Raw genomic sequence first — 22,002 nt, forward strand, 5'->3', positions numbered from 1 at the left:
AGAGGTAGGATGTGCCACGTCTGGCATCCAGTAAAAAAATCCCCAAGCATGCGAAGAAGCAGCAGCCCGTCCTCCCCAGGACCTGGCCGGGACTCATTCTTTTGGAAACCCTGCAGCCTGCTTAATCTCCCAGGCCTCACACTCTGATCATCCCGGCCACTGTGGAGTCACAGGCCACAGCCATCTGTCCCACACTGCTCTGATGCTCCCTCTTTCCTGACCCAACCACCAAGGCTCTCCTCTTCCCCTCTACCCAAACATTTCTATGGGGAACAAATAACCCTCATCCTCATCCACTCCATGCAACCTTTGTCTTAGAGAAGCCTGCTTCTATCTGGGGACACCTTGTCCCTTGTACGCTCTCAAGGAGACTCTGCATATTTTCCCACCTGTGGGCTACCTCAGGGTTGGAAGAAGGTCTCAAAACTACCTCACTCCTCCTTGTTGCTTCCAAGACCCGTATTCCTCCACTCTTGTGAAAATTCCTACTTTTTCTTGTGCACATGGCATCTACTAGACCAATCTTCTAACCTTTGTTCAAATCATCAGATAATGACATCTTCTATGGGAGGTTTGCAGCTGTATCTCCAGCACTGAGAACAGTGCCAAACACACAGGAAAGCCCTCGACTAGCGTTTGTGGGATGCACGAACAAGTGGACAGCTAAACGAGATTCTGAGGGGTAGCCCATCGACACGCTCCTCTGGGTATAACAGTCTGGATGCCACAAGGCCACGTGCCGGCACCGCATCACTTCAGTCCCTCACGGTGTCACTGCCACTGGACTGGGCTTTCATACTACACCTGTGGTTTATGCTCACTATGGTCCCAAATGCTGCTTCCCCTGCTGTGAAACTGAGGGTCTTGTTCAGTACATTGATCGATGACTCTAAAATAAGCCTTTTCTTGGGGCATCTGTTCTAAAAAAAAATCTATTTCAGAGATTATTTCTTAGAAAAATGTTGTGTCGTCTGTGGAACTCACGTCTCCTCATTTCTGTTGACGTTAACACTCCATGCTTCCTCTTCTCCTTGGCTTCCTGGGGGCTTAGATACTGCTGTTCAGCTCAGACACAGCAGTACTGCCCCTCTGGTTACCATATTTACCGTCCCCTTTCTCCCGGTGTATTTTCCATTTTCTATTCATTGTTTAATGCTTCCATTACATGTGCTTTTTGCAAAAGGCTTTAAATGAATGATTAAATGTGATAAATACATACTGCAACCACTAAAATGGGAAGAAAATGTTATCACTCACTCTGTATGCTTGGCCAATGCCTCCATTATCAGCAATGTTTTCTCCCAGGGTATTGATTCCATTGAGCTGTTAAAAAAAAGATGCTTACAGACCCTTAACTGCATTCAGATTGTTAAGAAAGCATCAATAATTCACTTAAGATTGAACATATCTAAAACTTTTCACGAGAACGCTGATGACGTACGTGCTGTCCGCCTGCCAGGTCCCAGGAGAAGTTCCCGTACTGGTACACCATGCACTGGGACTGGTCTTTAAAGTTATTTGCAGACTGCTGAGTCCACCAGTCCACGAGGTCTCCATCCTTGTTAAAATTTCTGCCTGAAATACATTTATTTCAGTAAAATGGGAACTCGTTACCTCCTTCCTCATCCAGAATGGATGAAACCGGCCTGCCAGGGCCTTCTCGCGACCTGCCTCAGTATTGATCCAGACGGTCACCTGCCTGGCTCCTGACACCTCAGCCAGGGCCACCAGACAAACACTCCTGAAATCACGCCTTGTTTCTATTGGACGGTTTTCACCCAAACCAAGTCTGTTTAATTTGACGTTTTGAGACTTTAAAAAGGGTGATATTTTTATTCTGGCCTTCATTTCGTAGCCGCAAACCTTCATGACACATCGTGGACTCACAGTTTCCTCCTGGAGTTTTCTTGCTAACCCTCAGCTACACTGATCTTTCCCTTTCTGGAGCTACCGCAGCATTTACGTATGTCATAGATTTTAATACTTAATTTTATCATCTTTTTAATAGTTATCTATGATGTAGTGAACAAGAGAAAAGCTGTGAAGACAAACTACCTAAGCTCACATCCTGCTGCCACCAATTCCTAGCTTCGTAACCCTGAGGAAGTTTTCTATGTGCCCCTACCTTTTTTCCATTTTACAAAAAGCAGGGGAGCGTCAGTACTTTCCTGTGAAGATTGCTGTGTAGTTCACTGAGTCAACAGGCATCTACTAAGTCCTTCTTAAACGCACGCTCCCCGTCTCCTTTCCTTTCTCTGGCTCTCTAAGGCTGGGTCTAGTTAAGGCCTAATTATGTTCTCTCTATTGTTCTCTTCCCATTTTCTTCCACTGTGAACCAATCTTTGTCACAGCATCAACTATCACCTCCTTACATACCTCATGTCTTTACTTCTATTCATCTCAAATTTCACTGAAACTCTAAATCTGTTTGGCTACTTGGGGTAGCATACGCTCATTTAAGTGCCTCCTGCGTGCAAGGCCCTGCACTGGGCGGTAGGTATAAGATGCAAAAAGAAGCAGCAGCCCCTGACAACCTGTGTGTAAGAGACTTATGGGAACCTTCCTTTTTGATTTTATATCTGATTTTGGGACACGGACTGTGCCCTGTAAGAGTCTGGAGAGATAAGACATGAACAATCATGAAACAAGACAAAACATTATCATTGGTGTTGACAAACCTCACGGTGTCTTCTCCATGTGAATATTTGCTTTGTCTCTCAGAGGGTAAAGCACACATTGCTTACCTCACTCTGGAAGAAGACCAGAAATTCCTTATCTTCTTAAGCAACAATTTAAAAGGAACACTAAGAGTGGGGTGATTATTAGGCCAATGATACATTGATGAATAAATGTGTTTTTGTACTGACAAATTATAATACCTCTTAATCAGGTTTATTAGGGTATTTCTCAGCCAAAGGAGAGTGTCAGTGCACCTTACCATTGTCATCGAAGCCATGGGTGATTTCATGTCCTATGACCATGCCGATGCCCCCGTAGTTCAATGAGTTGGACTGCTGAGCGCTGAAGAAGGGGGGCTGCAGAATGCCAGCCGGGAAGACTGTGAGGAAAGAAGGCCGTTAGAGAGGATTTGAGGCTTTACTCTGGAGGGCGGGCCTGGGCTGTGCCTCTTGACTGCTATGCCGTTCCAGTATGTCCGCTTGAGTCAACTGTATACAAAAATCTTCCATGACAGAAACGAAAGCAGGTCTTTTTTTATCAATACAACAGAGTCAATCTCAGAGTGGCACCACGCTCCACGATTTAGAATCACAATTCACTCTATAGTCTCTACTAAGACTGCTTTCTGCTGTGAGGAGTTTAGAGCAGTGAAAATGATCATCTTTGTTCAGAAGGTCTTTTTCCCATTGTGAATATTTGGGAGAAATAGTTAGTTTATAACACACGTTGTATTTTAATATTATCTCTAACATTTATCCATCAACAACAGCTTATTAAATAAACAGAGCCACTCAATCAAAGGTGTCCTCAACCACGTCACCCTATTCTACTGCCATGGAGGCGTTTATAACTGCTGATTTCCTTCTTTACGGATGTCGTCCTTCTTTTTCTTGTCTGCCTCCCCCCAACAGCATCTCAACTATTAGCCCTTTGAGGGCAGAGATTTGTGTGTCTGTACTTACGAGCGTTTGTTTTTGAGTCCATTTGTGTTTTCAGTTCATTATCTCTAGCACCTAAAACTAGACCAGTGTCTGGAACATAACAGGCGCTTACGAAATGTGACAAATAAATGAATAATCCATGATGAATGAATAATGAATTTACTACAGTGTCCTAAAGACCGTGGTAAATAAACAAATAACATAATTTTTATACATCTACCCTGACATGTACGCTGGTGTGCTAACTTTCTACACTTAGACGTCTCACAAACTCCTTAAATTTCATGTGTCAAACATTCAGACTCATCATTTTCCCCTCTATGCCATCAGGCTCCTGACTTTATTATTCCTGCTAAAGGCACTTTAAGGGTCTCAGTCGCTCAGAGTGAACATCTTCTACTCATCTCAGAGTCTTACACCGTCTACTTAGGGAAAGAGCAGGTCATGCACCTTCCTTCCAGTGGATCCTTCTGTCTGTCTCTCCCATTAGCCTTACTGCCCCCATCCGGGTTCACACTCGCATTCCTTGCCTTAAGAATTACTTAACATCCTAATTGGTCTTCCCACGTCCTATATAATCTATCCTAAGTTGAACGATCCTGTAGTCAGATCAAGTGCCACTCTCGTCATCATCACGCGCCTGCTACACGCCCTTGGATGGCTCTCACTGCTTTCTAACTAAATACGGCTTCTTCTTCCTGGCCTTCAACTCCATGGCCTCTCCTACTTCTCTGCCTCCCTCATAATTTTATCATCCATGTTTTAAAACTCCAGCATCCACTGAATAACTGAAACATTATGTTCTGTAATCGAAAAAAAATCTTTAGTATCAACACCTATTACATGCAAAGCCCCGGGCCACTGCTGTGTGGGATGCCAAGAATTCAAGAGACGGGCCCTGGCGTTCAGAAATGTAAGATCTGTTTCTCCTCTTTTCAGGTGGAGTGAATCTGACACAGCCTCGCATGGGTTTCAGGGATAAATATTAGATATGTAGAGAGGAGACTTTAAAAATATGCTGGGCAATTTAAATTCTCTCCAGACCTTTAAAAAAAATCTGGAAAGTTGTCATAACATTAAAAATGACAAAATAATAAAAAAAAAATACTTTTGCCCTTGAAGAATTTTGATGAAAGTTATACCTCACATGTAGCTGCCTGAGCTATCAACAGTGCCAAGAAATTATTTTTAGCTTAAAGTATAAAAATTATGTGCAGTACTTTATTAACTTAAAGTGAACACGATCTCCCACACTATGTACTTTGATTAAAATCCACCCATTATATAAAATGCTTTTATGAAATGTGCTAGCAAGACTAAACATTAACTGTAAAGATCCTGCTGCTTTAATTATACCCTGATATGCTATTCTTCAGGCAAGTGTTAAGATTTTCATGGCTCATATTAAATACTATCTTCAAGTTCAGCTTTGCAAATTATGATTTCTCCTTCTACTCTGTCAGCTGAATCTCATGATGAGGATTTTTCCCATTCGCCTTATCACTGTTTCTAGTAGACTTCACAACTGTTGATAATAACCAACAGCTTAGTTGTGCATTCTTTATGTTCACGATTGTCAACAAGTTAGTTAATTAAATAAGTCAGTGGCCCCTGAAACAAAAGACTGTGTTTCTCCTCGTCCACCACCGCCTCGCTTCCCTGGTTTATTTTTTTAAGGCTACACAGTGATTCAATTTTAGAATCTTTGTTATAAAGCTCAAGACTGCAATCAGGTAAAATCCATTTTTGTTGGAAAAATATTAAACATTCTTTTTATACTAAATGGAATAGTAATATGTTTGCACACATTTACTCTTTTTTTTCAATTCTGAAAATAAGACTCCCAAGAGTAAGACAACTTTAGAAAATGTAACTATCTCAAAGTAGTCATAGACGACCCAGGCTGAATACACCAAATAATCCAGAAATTTCCTAAAATTGAAAAAAACAATTACACTGTTAATGAAAAAAGAGAATGCAGCAGTAGTAAGACTTCCCATCTGACTTGATCATTTCCTTGGACAAGACTTTAAGGTTTAATAAGATGATGCAACAGCACCTGGATCATTTGACAAAGCATTCAGATGCAACCTTCCTACTGGCATGGAAGGTTTTTAGAGCTCCATGGGGCAAATGTGCAAGAAGAGGAACCAGTGACTGAAACACTTTCAGTATGCCTTCCTGCCCTGGAAGTTAACTTGTTTATTGATGTAAAGTGGCGGGGTGCATAAAAATTGGAATGTAGCCTACATGTGTGAGTTCTGACAAAAAGTGGTGGGAATCGAGTTAAGAAGTAGAAATTATTAATATGAATAACTCCCTACATGATAATAAAACACGTTCTTTTTTATCATAACACAGAAAGACCAATCCCATGAGAAATTGTATGAGATCTAATTTAGGGTATTTGTGTGAGGGTGGGAGGGTCATTTACGAGATACATGTTGTTCTATACTAGTTCTAATTGTGTAATGCACATGATACCAACTCCACTAAGATAGCGTTGCAAAAGTTACATATCTGTGTATGTATACACACACACATACACTCTTCTATCAAGAAGAAAGACGGAGATCTGGATCTTCAATTATTTTTAGTTAAGACAATCCCCATTTTAAAGATTTAAATGAATTGTCAAAGAGAAAACGTACACATGTCAAAGATTGCTCTTCTTCATGACACGTTCCCTTTCTCTGAACTGCTGTTATTATCAGACAAGCTTACAAAAAGAGGTTAATAATTTTTTGGATTTCATATTTCCACTGGGTGAATTTATCTTGAGAATCTTTAAAAAGTCTTTCTTATATATTAAGAATGCTTATTACAGACAATGCTTGGTTATCCAGAGGATAATTGTCTACTTTGAGAAATGTTAGGCCACTTTTACCTTTTGCTGTGTGCTTGTTTGGTTTGAGGGTATTAAATTCAAAATGAGAACATTCCCAGGGCTTCTCTGATCAGGGAGTCTCTGATGTGGACCAAGCTTGAGCCAGCTCGAGGGATATGGGTTAATTCAGAGCCAAACAAGGTCCTGTCTTGACCTAAACTGTATGGATCTGCTCTAGGGAAGGGCTGAAGAGATGAACATGCCACAGTAGTCCTGCAGAGAGTCTGTCTGGCTCTTCTTGTTGGGATGAATCAGCACCAGGTCTGAGAGGATCCACGCTCCTTCCTGAGTTGGATTAAAACGAAGCTCTATCCTTCAGTCTACCCTAAGGAGGGACCAAAGTCCAGGCTGCCTCGCTATGCCTTGGGATTCCATCAAAAGTTAATGATCCTGTTTAAGTCCAAGGCTAGAATGGAACAGACCTCACAGTGACAGAGCTACTGGAGGTCAAAAAGAGGTCTTCAAAGGGAAGACATCCAGAGACAAAGGCACTTCTAAGAAAAGGTCCGAATGGTTTCTGGGAACATTCCAAAGGATGGACTGCACAGGTTCCGAGTAGATCATTAAGCAGGCCCTGGTCTGGGTTTAGGTAATCATTTCACTAGTTGGGAAATGTATTAGCCTAGACTTTGTCCTCACTGATTTTAACCCAAGTGCGCATGCCTTACTTATTATCTATATCTTATAAAAAGACAATCTTTTCTGATTACTTCATATAATTCATTTTTATTTCATGTACCAAAATAAATTCCAGATGGATTAAGGATTTAGTTCAAAAATAAAAATACTGGAAGAAAAAGTAGATATCTTCTTAAACTAACTCTTCCTAGGCTTAAAAGCAAAGGAGAAAGGTACCATCAAACTTTAAAATAAAATAAGGGTTAAAAGTTATATTAAAGTTTATTTTTTAACCAATGGTAAAAATCTTGCAGGTTTTTCCATCATTTCTATTCTAATTAGTAACAGAATTCAAGAAAAATGAGGCTTAGGGCCAACTCAGATATAAAAAGAGTAGTCTGGGACAATGCTGAAATCACCTTCCCTCTTGATTGTCGACCACATTCAGCAGTGAAGGGCTGGATGAGCCCACCTGGAGAGCCACTGTACTGTTGTTCAGAACACATCTGGGAGTACGGCATTATTGGGTGTCTTTCTACATACTGAAAACCCTTAGAAAAAGTGGCTCCATTTATATGATACTTAAGAGAGAGTGTAAAGATGTCAAGGTCTTCCCAAGAAGAGAAAAAATATACCCTTGTTATATAAGTCATTTAGTTATCCACTACAACATTCACTCGTGTATTAATTCTATGCATATTTCTGTGATATTACTATTAGTGAACTATGACATTTTTTTTCTTTTTTGATCAAAAGTGGTTAAGTAAACACAATTTCATATGGTTCAATCTCATATAACAGATTTTCAGCTTTCTGAGCCTCTTGGAGTCTTCTAGAAAAAAGATGATACCGGAGTGTCTCCACCAGAGCAAGCATACAGAATTGCCAGGAAAACTGGATCTCTGAAAGTTGGCTCTTGGAACCTTAAACCACTTAAGATGCTGATGTTTAGAAAGTCTTAAAGTCAATATAACTTTATGGAGATACAAGGGACTTTAAACAGCATTTAGAAATAAGATACTCAGACACAAGATAACCATGCAGCTGCAAATGAGAAGAACGTAAAAGAACAAAACTACTTAACGTGACTTGTGCTAATCTCAATTTTGCTATTATAGCGAAAAGAGGCAAATGGACACATGTACTTTCAAGGAGTATACTCAGTAAATCAATAACTCAGCCTGAGCTGTGCTTTTATGGGGAGTATTACAAATTGGTCAAGCAATTCACTATGGGTCAGGAACAACAGAAAAATATTCAAGAATTATTTAGGAATGGACCTTACCTATCTGATTTCTGCCTGAAGAATAAAATGCATTGACTACAGCTGCTCCGCTTATCCACCTACAGAAAACACAAGAACTCATTACAAACGGTACTGCATTATCTGACCCAGTCTGCCCACCACAATAAAAGCATTATTAGTATTCCTAGACAAGTCTTAACTTTCTGTTTGAAATACCATCAACAAATTACAATTAGCTCACTAGGTGAGAGAGCACATTTGAAAGTATATCCACTCTTTGAAAAATCAGAATGTATTCAGGTCTGCAATCTGTTATTTCATTTGCATGAATTTTTATGGAGGCATCTCACAGTACAAAACCCATTCAAATGAATCTCTTTGGAAATGGATTAAGGTCATATTGGATTAAGGCAATGGATTAAGGTTATATTGAAATGTGTTTAGCTTTATGTTCCCATACTAGGTAACTATGCTAATAATTCTGAAGCAGCTGACAGAATATTGAGGTACAGGTTGTTAAACTTCAGATTCAAGTACATTTAAAAATTTTAAATTCCTGGTTGACAAAGAGCTTTCTGGGGGACTCAAATGTCCCTCTGGCAGGTACTTACCTTCGGGTAACGTGCCTCCGATGATTGCCATTTAAAGTTATTTTTAAAAAATGTGACATTCCAACTAATTAAGCAAAGGTGTATTTCTGTGACCACTGTAAAATGAAATCCTGGTTTGTAAGTAGATCTGTCTGTCTGTCTGTGTATACCATGACTTAGGCTGTGTACGGAATCTAGATTTTATAAAATACAGTTCATAACTTCAGAAGATTCTAGTTTAGTTGAGAAGAGAAAGACACATAAATAACTCTGAGACTGAATGAGAAAACAGAAAAAAACAGCTCCAGGCAATAACTCCGGGGCAGGGTAAGCGAAAGGAAGGGTGCCCATGTCCCATGCCTTTCTGCTCAGACGTCACAAAGGCTGCAGGTCAACAGCCATCAAACACTTTGTGCAATAGGAGTAACATCCACATCTTAATGGACCATCACGTCCATCCTTACACACTCACTGAAAACGGCCACGTTAACTTCAGGTGACCCCCTAAAGGTTGTCACACACACTCACGACAACCACAGACTCTCTAACGGCCTCACTGCATTACTCCACTTCCAGGCGGCAGGCCCTGAGGCGACTATGACCGTACTCCCGGAAGGGGCAACTCGTCCAGGGAGGTGAAACCAGAGCCTGCTGGGCCAGGAGAGCAGGAGAGTCAGCTGCCCCCGTCAGCACTTCAGCTGCAATTTCAGCGACTATGGTGGGACGTGAGAGGTGGTCCTGTTTTGATCTCCTAAAAATAACTGAGGGAGGGCCATATGTAACAACCGTCTGATAAATTCTAGCTAAGTAAGGGTTTTATCTCCAGTAACACGACTAAGACATTCACATAAAGGATTTGGGACTATTTTTTAAATCTAGATAACAATTCTACGAATTTTTCTTTAGGAAGAAAATAAGTTTGAAGATGGAGGGAGCGGTGAATCAATGTGTTTCTTCTTTAGTTTGATGTTTGTTGTTGTTGTTTTAAATAGAGAAAAACATTCTCAAACAGGACGGTGTGACCGTTACATCAGTCCCCCGAATTTCATCATAGCTGAGTCATCCATAATTTCTTGCAGGTTGATGATTACAAGCATACAATTTATTTATTTTAATTAAACTCCACTTGCTTCCCACATGATCTGTGGTGACAAAAACACATGTATTTGTGAGCCCAGGAGTGTTAGACTAAAACTGAGAGATCAGGAACTACATAGGACAAGTAGATTCCATTTGTGTGACCAAAAAGTATTATAAAAGAAGGTATTTTTATAAATAAAAAACATGACCAGGAAAAATGATGCATTAGGACTGTGTTTACATATATTCGCACAGTTATGATGGCTCAGGTTAAGCGCGGTTCTAAGCTGTCTGGCCGGAGGGGCAGAACAGAGAATGCGCTCACCCTGCCTCTGAGGAGAGACTGTTCCCTGTGGTGACCTTAGAAAGGCACTTCTAATGTGTCCTCAACATCCTGACAGCAAATGCGGCAGTAGATTTTATACGTAAACAGCTTATAATTGTTAAAAGTTTAATTGTTAACAAGTTTCCAGGTCTCAGCTGGTTTAAGGTTCAGTTTCTCAATTACGAACTTCTGATCCAGTGATCGCATACTCTGCATAGATTTTTCTTGGTAATCACACATAATGTCAAATCATCAAATCGTTTGGTTCTGGACTCAGGCACAATGCCAATACTGAAATGCAAAAGGTGCCAATCCAGAATGTTCTTCTTAATAAGTATCTTACAGAGGAAAGGAACTAGATGCATGAAACAAATGTTTCAGACAGCAACAGATCCCATCAGTACACAGGCGAAGGAAACGGGCAGCACCCATCTCCTGTTTGCTGCTTTTGTAAAAATAAATGTCATACCTTTCGTGTTAGTGCCTTCCTGCTCTTCTGTGATACGACTTTGAGGAGTGTAAGACTGCGTTTTAACGTTTGTAACTTTCCAGCAGGGAGGGTTTGACATATTAAAATGTCCACTGTGAATTATACCTTCAAAAACGGGTAGCTATTTATGACCACAGGACACTCAAGTAAAATCAGAGTTGTGGCGGTTAGGTTCACAGAGCACTAGTGTGCAGGGTTTGCCTTATCTCCCCTGAGATCTTTCACGGCGCGTCCTCTGACTACCCTGGGTAACTACCCAGATTCAAAAGCACAGGGCCTTCTGTCCCTGGGAACGATCAGAACCTGGAGTACTGTGATTGTACTGGATCCAAATGCGACCAGATCATTCCATCCTAAACAGAGCGATGATAACAGCTCCAGGCTCAGTGTCTGGTATTTGTGGTCCATCACGAAATCTCTCACTATGTTAATGGAAAAGCTCAATTAACAAAGCAAAGAAAATACCTTTCAAATTAAATGGTGATATAACAAAAACTGTAAGCTCTTTTGATTTGGAAGCACCTCAAAGTTTCAGGAGAAGCTTCCACTTATGGAACACAGTCAAATTTGACCTTGAATAGCAGCACAGAAAAGAGAAAATGCACAACAGAAGAGAAAACTAAAGGTGGCGATTCTTGCCCTAAAATAATGGAAATGCAGGTTTTCGGAAGATGCCTTTAAAGCCAGAGGCCAGACATTAGCAGCCTCCCAGAGCAGGCGTGGATCTGAGAGGTGAAGCAAGTACCACCTGCTCCTTGGTTTCTCTTCCTGCCTCCAGGGGTCTGTGTGTGCAGGTGTATGGGTGTGTGCAGGGTAAAGAGCGGGAGAGTGAGAAGTGAGAAAACTTCTGAGACGTAATTCTGTCAGGTCAACTTACTCTCGTCTGGGGCATTCAGGGACAGCTAAGCAGCAGTGCCTCAAGGCTGAACTAACAATGGGACGGAAATAGAACCGAAATGCCCTGGAGACGGGACCAGGTGTTTCTCTTCTCTTTGTTACCCGAGGAACCTAAGCGGCAATGAAGTGCAAGCACACGGACATCCTTTTACAGCAGGGAAGAAAAGCAGAAGTCGACAGCCTGATGTTGGAGCCTTTGGATACAATAAACCCACCGGATTGCAAAAACACCGGCAATAAAACTTCTCTTTCACTCACTCATGTGTAACTTGAAAACTTAGAACAACAAAATCGTTAATGCCCCTTTCCCTGCAAGCGTTCAATTGCTCAACATCGAGTGGTCTCGAAGCAACTCCTGTGAAGTCAGCAGTACAAGACAATGGTTTCTCTGTCTTCCTCAAGTACCCCCTGGAAAGGAGAATTCTCATTTTGTAACTGCAATAACCACTGTCATTCTTTACATTTACTAATATTCTCTCATCAAGATTTCAAAGTTTTCCATATACCTTCATTATTTTCAAACCATCCATATAAGACAGATGGCACCTCCAATTTTCAGGTGTGGAAACTGAGGCACAGCATGATTATCAAACTCTTTTCCTTAATACACTTATAAACTAAGTGATATGACTGGGAGAACATGCAAACTAAGGAGAAAGAAGACCTTCTCATCTTCTAATCAAAGCCCTCTCTCTAAGCTGTTGATCTGCATCCTACATAAAATTCATTACAGTGATGGATGACATGTCCTTGCCAACCTCTCCTTAAAAATGAAAGTGCTCGTTTTTAAACTGCTTTACACTTAGGGTTCCCTGTTACCCTAACAAGCTTTAGGATGCTCCCCTCTACACCACCCTGAAGTCCCATCAAGACCAACAGCAGCTGGTATTTAAGGAGCATCTAAGTTGGGTGGCGGGCACATTCACAATACACAACACAACGACCCCACAACGCAAAAGTAGATATTATCCTCCATTTATAAAGGAATCATTGAGGCTCAGAAGTCTTATGTAGGTTGTCTAAGTTCACACAGCTAATAAGTGTCATTCTGTTCATCAACGTTCAAGCTCTGGTGACACAATTACACTATTTCTGCTTTCAAGCTGGGCTCGTCCAGCTAAATGCACTAAATGCACAGGTGCTGTGACTGAAATGCGTGTGGGGCCCAGCGCAGGCACAAGGTGGAGAGGAATGTGTAACGGGTGCTACGAGTAAGGAGGTGACGCTCTAGTTGAGACAAACCACGTGTAGGTTTCTGTCAGATGAACAGGAGCAGAAACGGTGGTCCGAGGTGAGGGAGAAGGAGGAGGAAAAGAGGGAGCAACGACTTGGAAGTAGTTCCTGTGGCTGGAGCTGTGCTGTGGGGTCCGGTGAATCTAAAGGAACTCTGGGGAGCTGCATGATATGGACAACAGGGGTACAGCAGAAGGTTTTCATCAGCAAATAACATGACTCAACTGGTGTCTTTGAAAGCTCTCCAGGGCAGGAGTAGGAGAATCAGCTGAATGTGAGATGACTGGTGATAAGATTAGGAAAAATTGTAATATCTGGTGAACAATGAGAAATGTCTGAATGAAGGCAGTGGCGATGGAGATGGTAGATGGAGGGTCCTTCTTTCCACTTCCCGCCTGTGTAATATTTAAGTAACAGCCGGTGGGTGTAAACATTTTCTTTGGATGGGAATTTGAAGTAAATATCACTGTAGATGTCAGAGATGAGAGGAAGGGATCAGTCCAGGATGATAAGATGAATCCCTGGTTTCTGTCTTGGTAGCAATAAGATGGAAATTGTTGGAAAATATGGGGAAATGGCAAATGCTGTGTTCATAGGGAGATGGACCACCTACATGGATAAGTTTCAGTAGCAGCTAGACATTCGGGTGGGGAGCTCAGCAAACAGACCTGGGCCAGACACAAATATGCAGAGGTTATAACGAATGTAGAAGATGTGAAGCAGTGCACAGGTCTGCCCAGTGAGAGTATATGATGTGAGAAAGGAAAGGGCCCAGAAGCTTACTATTTGGTTAATTGACTGAATTTATTTAAATTAATTGCTGCCTTGAAAATTTAAGTCCTTATCATTTTTCTCAATATCCTACAATATAACCCTACTATAATTAATAATTTTTCTCATTTTTATCCCATCAATTTTGGGTACAGACACCTATTTTTCCTACAAGATCTTGGGAGTGAGGATCTTGAGCATCTGAAAATGTAATTCTCTGAGAGGCAACTACAGGCCACGAGAACAAAATAGAAGCATGGATGTTATCTGCCTGAACACACACCATGAGGACCTGAACTCGATGCCACATAAAAAAGAAAGAAAACAGAGTAGTGACTTAATTACTATTAAGGAGACGCAAAATAAGTCAGAAACTTTCCCTACAAGAAACCTCCATAAACCATGAGGAACTTTTATGAGTTGTGTCTATACGGTGTCATCCTAATGACTTGATGCAATTGCTGTCAAAAGTGATTCCAATATTTTCGAAGACAAAAGATAAACTTTAAACCTAAATGGCCAAATTAAAGCCATAATCTTATAAAAAATTTCACAAGATTAAATATGAACAAGTGTGATACAATTCAAAAAGGAACCAACACTAATGCAGGGGTTCTTGCTTGAGGGGGGGTGCTACTTAAAGACGACACCAGGACCCGGGTCCCCACCCGCAGGTCAGGGCATCACTAGCAGGGGCATCAGCACTATTGCAGAAGCTGCCCAGGGGACTCCTCTGCACAGGCCGAGTTTGAACCCCGCACTCAGTCTACAGGCGGGAGGTGGACCAGGAAGAAGCACGAGCTGGTACAGCAAAGAAGCCCTCATAAGTCATACCGCACTTGGATTGACTAGCAGAATGGATGGAAAGGATCCCAAAAGTACTCCTGAGCTATGCAGTCTATAGACCAAACATCCTGAAAATATTGTATACAATTTTGGCTTTGATTCTCTAAAGTAAAGAGGAAAGGACTCAGAGAAAATTGACACATATGATGAAAGGGAATGAAAAGTGCAAACTATTTCACAAAATGATTATGGAACTGGCATCCCATTAACTTCAAAAGGAAACATCAAGCAATAATTCAACAACTGTTTTTAAAATTAGGAAGAAATCTTCTCGGGTCATATGGATGCAGGTTATAGTAGCCATTTTCAGGAAGAATATTTGGCAATGTTTGTCTGCAGATAAGTTACACAGTGCTAACAATTATTAAATGTAAGTATATGTATTTTTAAAGAAATAAAAATATTCAGACTTGTAAGAAACTTTTCAGATTATAAATTTGCCCACAGAGTTTTCTTTTCGATGACTTTTGTGGGTTTCTAGAGACAGGATGTGACGACCAAGTATAACACCAACTATATGTACCCACTCTCCTTCCTTCTTTCCCAGCTGGGACTCTAAACCTTCCCTGACATTTGCAGCCCCCTTTCAGCACCAGACAAGACAACGTTTACTCCGTATAAACCCAGAGGTCAGCAAAAGAATCAGTCTCTCTTTCAGCGTACCTGACGGGCTCAGAATGCTGCACGAGGACTGAAACGTACTGACATTTGCCTTCAGGAGTTCTGTCCAACCTGTCGTGCGTTTACTGAGAACAGGACAGTCCTGTCCTCAAATGGTCCCACGGCACTTTGTCCCCTTCCTGGCACAGCATTTCCCTCCCGGTGGTAGTTCCCTACATCGTGTCTTTCCTACCTTTGGCGGTTGTAATGTAACACAGTCCAAGTCCACCTTTGATTCTCCCAGTACCCAGTGACACCCAGGCTTGGTCCACATTCCAGAGCATTAGTTTAATAAGTGAATAGCTGAAAGAATACACGAGTGCAGGCACGAACCAAGCACCACACTGGCATGTCATCATGTCAGTCAGCACACAAGTCAAGTCAGTGTATTTTTCACTTGCTCACTCATTCACTAACTCAGTTTGAACTGAAAACCTTCTATGTGTTCAGCACTGTGCAGGGTGCTGAGGTTTTAATGGTCAAAAGGAATAGCCCTTCTCTCTACGAGCTTTGAGCCCAGTGGGAAAAAGTCAACGTAAGCAGTCCTAGGGACTGAGGTTCACAAACATAGATGCTGATCAATAGGTAAGACACATCCATTTAACTGAGAAATAAACCTTAAACTCATGCTAACACGCAGTCCTAACCCCACTAAGAAGCAGATTAAGAGCACTTGAAGGCTATCAACGAGAGTGATGTCTGGCGTCTCACGTTTGGCTACCACAGGTTGAAAGAGGTGTTACACGGGGCAATCAGGAGGGGATGGACTTGTGGGATGATCCACCGACAGAAAACAGCTGGGCTGTGGGCAGAGGAACTCTCAGTACAGTAAGAAAGGCCTCAGAGAAGGCTTGAAGGAGCTGTGGGTTACTTAGGTGAGGGCATTCCTGAGGACCTTGTCCACAAGCAAAGTAGAGGGGACAGGCCGTAAAACGAGAAGAAACCAAAGAAACGAGGTAGTCTGAGGACACCTTCATGAAAACATTTTCAATCTGGTTAAATCCCTGACCCCTCTTTAGTATGATCTTCTTAGATGCTCTTAGGGGTCTCTACAGGAGGAGGACACGGTACTTTTTAATGATATTCTAAGTCAGGTTCTTTCTCAATCCCACAAAGAGGAGGGAAAAGGCGCTCTTCTGAATGAACACGGTAGAAACCGGATATACATACTCATCCTTGTCCACCTTTTCTCGAAGCTTCTTTAGTTGCTTATTTTGGTTGAACTTCAAGTTTTGGATTATGTTCTCAAAGTATTCATCTTCCTTGTAGTTCAACTGTATTATATAAAAGATTTGGGGAAAAATATTAACACCAGTATCTTTGAAACTTTTGCTAAAAAACGTAGGTGTTATTTTCTTAAATTCTATCAGTTAATAAAGCAACAGAGAGCATTAAAACTTGCCAAAGAAGTCTTCCGTTCCACTACCTAGTTCTCTATTGCAGGTCACTGCTGTAGTAGCGAATCCCTACCTCAGTCCACTCTTGGGTAGCTAAGCAGATGAGACCGAGCGTCCAACCAGCTGCACTGTGTGAATGCTATCCTTATCCGACACACGCAACAGCAGCACATCCTCATTTACTTCCTACGACACGCCAGGCACCTTTCTAAGCACTTGAAATGTATCTTTCACTCTTCTAATCCCTGTGCTAATCCATGAAGACAGGCAGTTATCCCCATCGTAAAGTTGAGGAAACTGCGGCACAGGCAATTTAGTTGCTTGCTCAGGCGAGTGACTGGGGAGCTGGGATTTGAACCCATGCAGCTTGGCTGGAGTCTGTGCTCTCAGCCACTAGACCCTGCCCCCAGGGCCCCGCACTTGTGTGCAGCAGCAGCTCACTGAAAAGACATAGTCAAGCTTTTCTTCAAGAGGAAAGGGAGGCCAGGGCACTGTGGCTTACAAGCCCCAGGTGAGGCCAGTGATCGGTGGATCAGGATCACTGTCCCCGGACCTGGGCAAGGATTGCCTTGTTGTTACCAGGGTCTCCGTGGAGACCACAGGTCAGCAACAGGACCCTCAGGGAGTCTGTGCTCACTACTGCAGTGACTTCAATCAACTCTCTTCTCTTTTCACTGTCCCGTTATTGGAGGAGAATAAAATAGTTTCCAGTTCCCAAATAGTCTATTTTTCTTTTGGGTTTTTAAATAGAAAAGGCATGACCTGGTTTATCCAAGTGAGGAACAGTCAGAAAGTGGAAGGGAACCTGAAGATTAGATTTTTCAGGCCTGGACAGATGAGATAAGAGGCTGAGTGCCCCGATGTTCATCACTCTGACGTCTACCCTGATGCTCTTTAAAGGATGCAGGTCACTCTTACTACCCTTCCAATGGAGCATACAGAAGCCAAAGAAAGAAAAACCACGCACAGGTCATGCCAACGAAACAAACGGCTGAAACTGAAACATACGGTTTTGGCTTCAGTATTGAAGGCTTTATATAAGAAGACCAATGGCTGTGGCTGTTTCACATAATTTCTGCACCCCCCGGGTTAGCAACGACGTGGCCACCGGCCTCAGGTACCATCAACCCACAGTCTCTCCAGACTTACCTCGAGGTATTCCTTATCCAGTTTGTTATCATTTGAAATTATGTCATCAGGATAGCCAATCCTTTCTTTAATTGCTAAGGCCTGTGAAAATTATAATATTGAATGTGAGGATGATTGTGTAACTTTAAATACAAACATTATAATTTGCCCATGACTAGCAATTGAATAACTTGATCTACAGTTTACAAAAAGAATATCCAATAACACCTGAACAGAGATCTTTGCAATGGCTTCTTCCTGGGGTTCCAAATAAACAAAAAATAGGTCTGAAACTTAGCTTCTAATGCCTATTCTCATAGGCTCTCCAAGAAAAGCAAAATGAGAACTGACAAGTCATTGTTCACATGTATGGTACTTCTGTGAACTTTTTCTCTGAAAAGCTTTTTCCTTCGATTTTACAGGAGGGGTAATATTTAGGGCTCCCATTCTAGCAGCTTATAGTTATCTTTCCACCTCGCTGAATTGGCTGAGGAAGCAGATACGGGCTCACAGGTTTAGTGCTGAAAATTTCCTGAATATTGGCTCCCGGAGTTTTTATCTTCTCCCGTGGTCTCCGAAGCCAGTGCACCTATCTTCTCAAAGTTAAATGAATGACATTAATTAAACGAATGGAAAACAATTTTCCTGTGAGACCAGCTCCTATTTACCACTTGTTTACTACCTTTTCTAAATTTTATTACTTTAAAATAGTTTATTTTACTTATTTTCATTATTTCATTATTACCACTTTCTTACTACTTGCTATTTCTATTTCCATTTTTTTTATTTCTCTCATTTTTCTCAAAGATATTTGACTTCTGAGTCTACCACATCACAGTGCTCTTAAACAACTTGGTGTAATTTTTCATGTGGAATTATGCCTGTATCTCTGAGTTATTTGGTTTGCCATCAAACGCATGTGGTTTTATTACAAATCTGCTTCCTCAGCCCAGAATTTCCTCAGTGGACCAGACAGGATCCATGTCACGGAGTCAGTCAGGCCAAGCGCACTGCCGTGTAGGTTTCCACACCACAGGCTCATTACAAATCAGCCCCCTCTCAATGGTACTTTATTTTCCATAAGACATTTCTCCAAAGAGTGTTCCAAGGGACACAAATGCTACAGAAATAAAAGGTACTACGTAAAAAGACTTTATTATCAAATTCTTTGGTAAATACTGTGACAAAAACATTAAGCAGGCTTCTTTATTGCAGGACTTCTTAGAGTCAAGATTAGGTTATTGTAAGTGTCCAAGAGGAGGATTCCATTTGTCCATTTACTCATTCTATATGTGTTCAAGGGTCTGTGATGAGCCAGGCACTTTGTAAGGGGCTGAAGATACGATGGTAGGCAAAGATTTCTGCCCCCAGAGGGCTTACGGTAAAGAGCAATGCTCGGCAATGACACGGGTACTAACTCTCAAGTGTGATTTATGGGGCCATAAACTCCACCCTAGGAGCGTGTAGCCTAATCTATGGCGGGAGCAGAGAAGCCTTCCCACAGGAAGTGTTTCCTAAACTCTTTCGACCAGGGGACTCTTTCATGGAACAACCTGCAGCTTCGGTGTTTTGTGACACCACCTTTGGAAATGGTGACTGAGGACAATCCTCCTGGCTACAGAACCACGTCCTGGATAAACAGAATGTGAGAGGAGCAAAACCAGCTTGAGCTTCTGAGGACACAGACTGACAGAAAGACAGCGATACTGGGGAGCCTAAATTCTAACCTGCCCCACCAGCGCTGTGAGAGCAGAAAAAGACAGTTCTCCCACGAGACAATCCTGGAAGAGAAGTGGACCTCAGCTTGTCTCTCTTATCAGAATAGGTTTAGGGACTCCTTCTGCACCAGTTCAGAGAATGGTGAGTCCTTCCTGCCGCCCTAACTACAGAGGCATAATCAAGCTGCATGTGCATATTGCTCATAGGGCATGTACAGTTTCACTGGACATGTTACTTCCAGTTTTATATAGTTATCAAGACAAATGATCTTAGTAAATTTAAACCTAAGATTTCCTTAGAAATCTCACCTTTACTCTTATGCAAGATATTAAAAGGTAGGAATAGTTATAAAAAGGCTCCTTCAAATCCCTCTAACTATAGGTCACCTTATAATACTCAAATAATACACCACCTTGCATTTGCTTGACAGAAATCTAGTATTATTTCTCCCTAGGCCATAGAAAAAGCTAAATAGGGCATGTTCTAAAAAATTTAGCTGGAAATTTGCATTAAACATTGAGAGGATATTTTTAGACATTGGTAGAGGCCTATCAGATATGTTTCATAAAAGGAGGAGGAATATAAACCACTGGTAGCATCTTTTAATTCTTTACTTGTTCACACAAGATTTCCCTCTTATTCTTTGAAGTCTTCGTTTTAAAAAAAAGGAAAATTGGAGATCTTTCAAAGTTTTGAACTGAACATGGAGAGTAGGAGCTGGTTGCAAAGAGATAATAAAAGATGAAAATCATAGAAAAAAATCTTTATCCATGAAAACTGTTCCTGGAAACACTTTACCTTGAAGGAGCTTGTTCTTATTTTATGCAATCCTTGATTATATTTTTTCCTGAACTTTCCTAAAACTTACTCTTTTCTTGTAAAGAAAGTTTTCTTTGATAGTTACCCTGCCCTTCTTTTTACCTTTTCTTCAGCTTTCTTCTTTGTTTCGGCATCCATCCAAGGGAGGTCATCCAGAGTCTGAATAAAAACTTCCCGGATCTGTGCAATCAAATTCTCAACCTCAAACCAGAAGAGAAGATGACAATTTAGGCCATTAATTAATTTTTTGTAACACAAATTTTAAAAAATAGAGCTATAAGCTGTCTTAATGTGACTTAATGTTAATAAATTTAAATCTATAGACAAATGGATACATGTGGATAATTATATTTTTAAAGCAACATTGCTATTATTAACATTAATGATTAACTAGGTCTTATATATACATTAATAAAACGTCATCTTTAGAATGTAATGGTTTCCATTATTGTAAAAGAACTAACATAAAATATTAGCTGTCATTGCCATTAGTAGTTTAGTTAAGCATAAAATAGCATTTCAATAGATTCTGTTGCTGTGTCTTTAAGTTCCACTGTCTTCATTTCAGCAACAATGAAAAATGGAGTATATTTCTTACATTTCAAATAACCCGAGTTTACTTTCTAGGTGTTTAAGAAAATACTCATTCTTGGTCAATTTTGCTGACAGAAGAGTTTACATATGACTGTACTGACAGAACACGTGACCGGGCACCCGAACACAGTGCCTCTGGAAACGGACAGGTGGTTTTCGACTAAACAGTATGAGGATCAGAAACACAACTAGACCCTTGGGGTGGGGAGGATGAGATTTATTGGGAAATAATCGCAAATTATGATTCAGTGTTCTCTGCCGATTAATAAAATTTCAGCAAAATCAGGGACTAGTGATTGCCAGCAGTACAAAGAGGCGCCGGCAGCCCATCGTGCTGAGGACATTACCAAGTGTTTACTCTCGCCAGCAAACGCTGCCTGCACGTAGAGCCTCCCCACAGCATTCTCCATGTTCCCATTGACGTAGTTCGCACAGCGTCTCCAGGTCGCTGTTTCTGAGGTTGTGCCATAAAGGGCCTGCAGGACGGAGGGAGGAAAGGGGTTTGACCAGAGGTAGACGGCTGGAGCACGGGAAGGGCACAGGTTCACAGGACTCTATTCTTTACGTCTCCTAAGTGCTCGCAACATTCATTGCTTCTCCTCACAAGGCCGTGTGTCCTTGCATACGATAAAACGGAATCCAACTGAACTGTTTACTTATATAGGATCTGAAAATAAGGGATATTTTCAGGAGCATGTCCCAGTAGAACTTCTGGCTATTACAAGTTAATATCCTTCTAGACAGTTTAGAAAAAAACAACAACAAAATAACACTGTTACCACTGCATTAAAAAACCTGAAGTAATGTCCAAAAAATGTAACGGGGGAGAAATCAGGTACATAAGAAAACACATTTCTGTTTTTTAACGTTTTAGATGAACTTCCAGTGCTTAGAAGAACTACATGTGTATGAATTTAAGTACCAATAAGGGGATTAACTTATGTAAGGGAAATTAGCAAAACACCATTTTTACATTCTTTAATTTTAAAAACATGTCTGCATTTTCTTTTAATGGGTAAAAACTAAAAATTTTAATCAGAGTGTTATTTCCTTTCCATGACACCAACCAATACCTTTGCCAG

At 41.1% G+C, this 22,002-nt stretch overlaps 1 protein-coding gene across 5 annotated transcripts in view; it reads right to left on the reverse strand.

The window, feature by feature from the left end:
- The window catches only part of MME (membrane metalloendopeptidase), a 78,854-nt gene that overhangs the window by 9,879 nt on the left and 46,973 nt on the right, over window positions 1-22,002 (reverse strand). For all 5 annotated transcript variants that reach the window (XM_087430364.1, XM_087430361.1, XM_087430363.1 and 2 more), the window contains 8 exons: window positions 21,268-21,396; window positions 20,429-20,527; window positions 17,810-17,890; window positions 16,434-16,537; window positions 8,411-8,469; window positions 2,939-3,058; window positions 1,442-1,575; window positions 1,258-1,323 (listed from right to left, as the gene is read on the reverse strand). In XM_087430364.1, coding sequence (XP_087286490.1) covers window positions 1,258-1,323; window positions 1,442-1,575; window positions 2,939-3,058; window positions 8,411-8,469; window positions 16,434-16,537; window positions 17,810-17,890; window positions 20,429-20,527; window positions 21,268-21,396 — 792 coding nt within the window. The remainder of the gene's footprint in view (window positions 1-1,257; window positions 1,324-1,441; window positions 1,576-2,938; window positions 3,059-8,410; window positions 8,470-16,433; window positions 16,538-17,809; window positions 17,891-20,428; window positions 20,528-21,267; window positions 21,397-22,002) is intronic.

This window comes from Ceratotherium simum, chromosome 5 (genome assembly GCF_057802395.1).
Source record: "Ceratotherium simum simum isolate JZ-2026a chromosome 5, ASM5780239v1, whole genome shotgun sequence".
Classification (NCBI taxonomy): domain Eukaryota; kingdom Metazoa; phylum Chordata; class Mammalia; order Perissodactyla; family Rhinocerotidae; genus Ceratotherium; species Ceratotherium simum.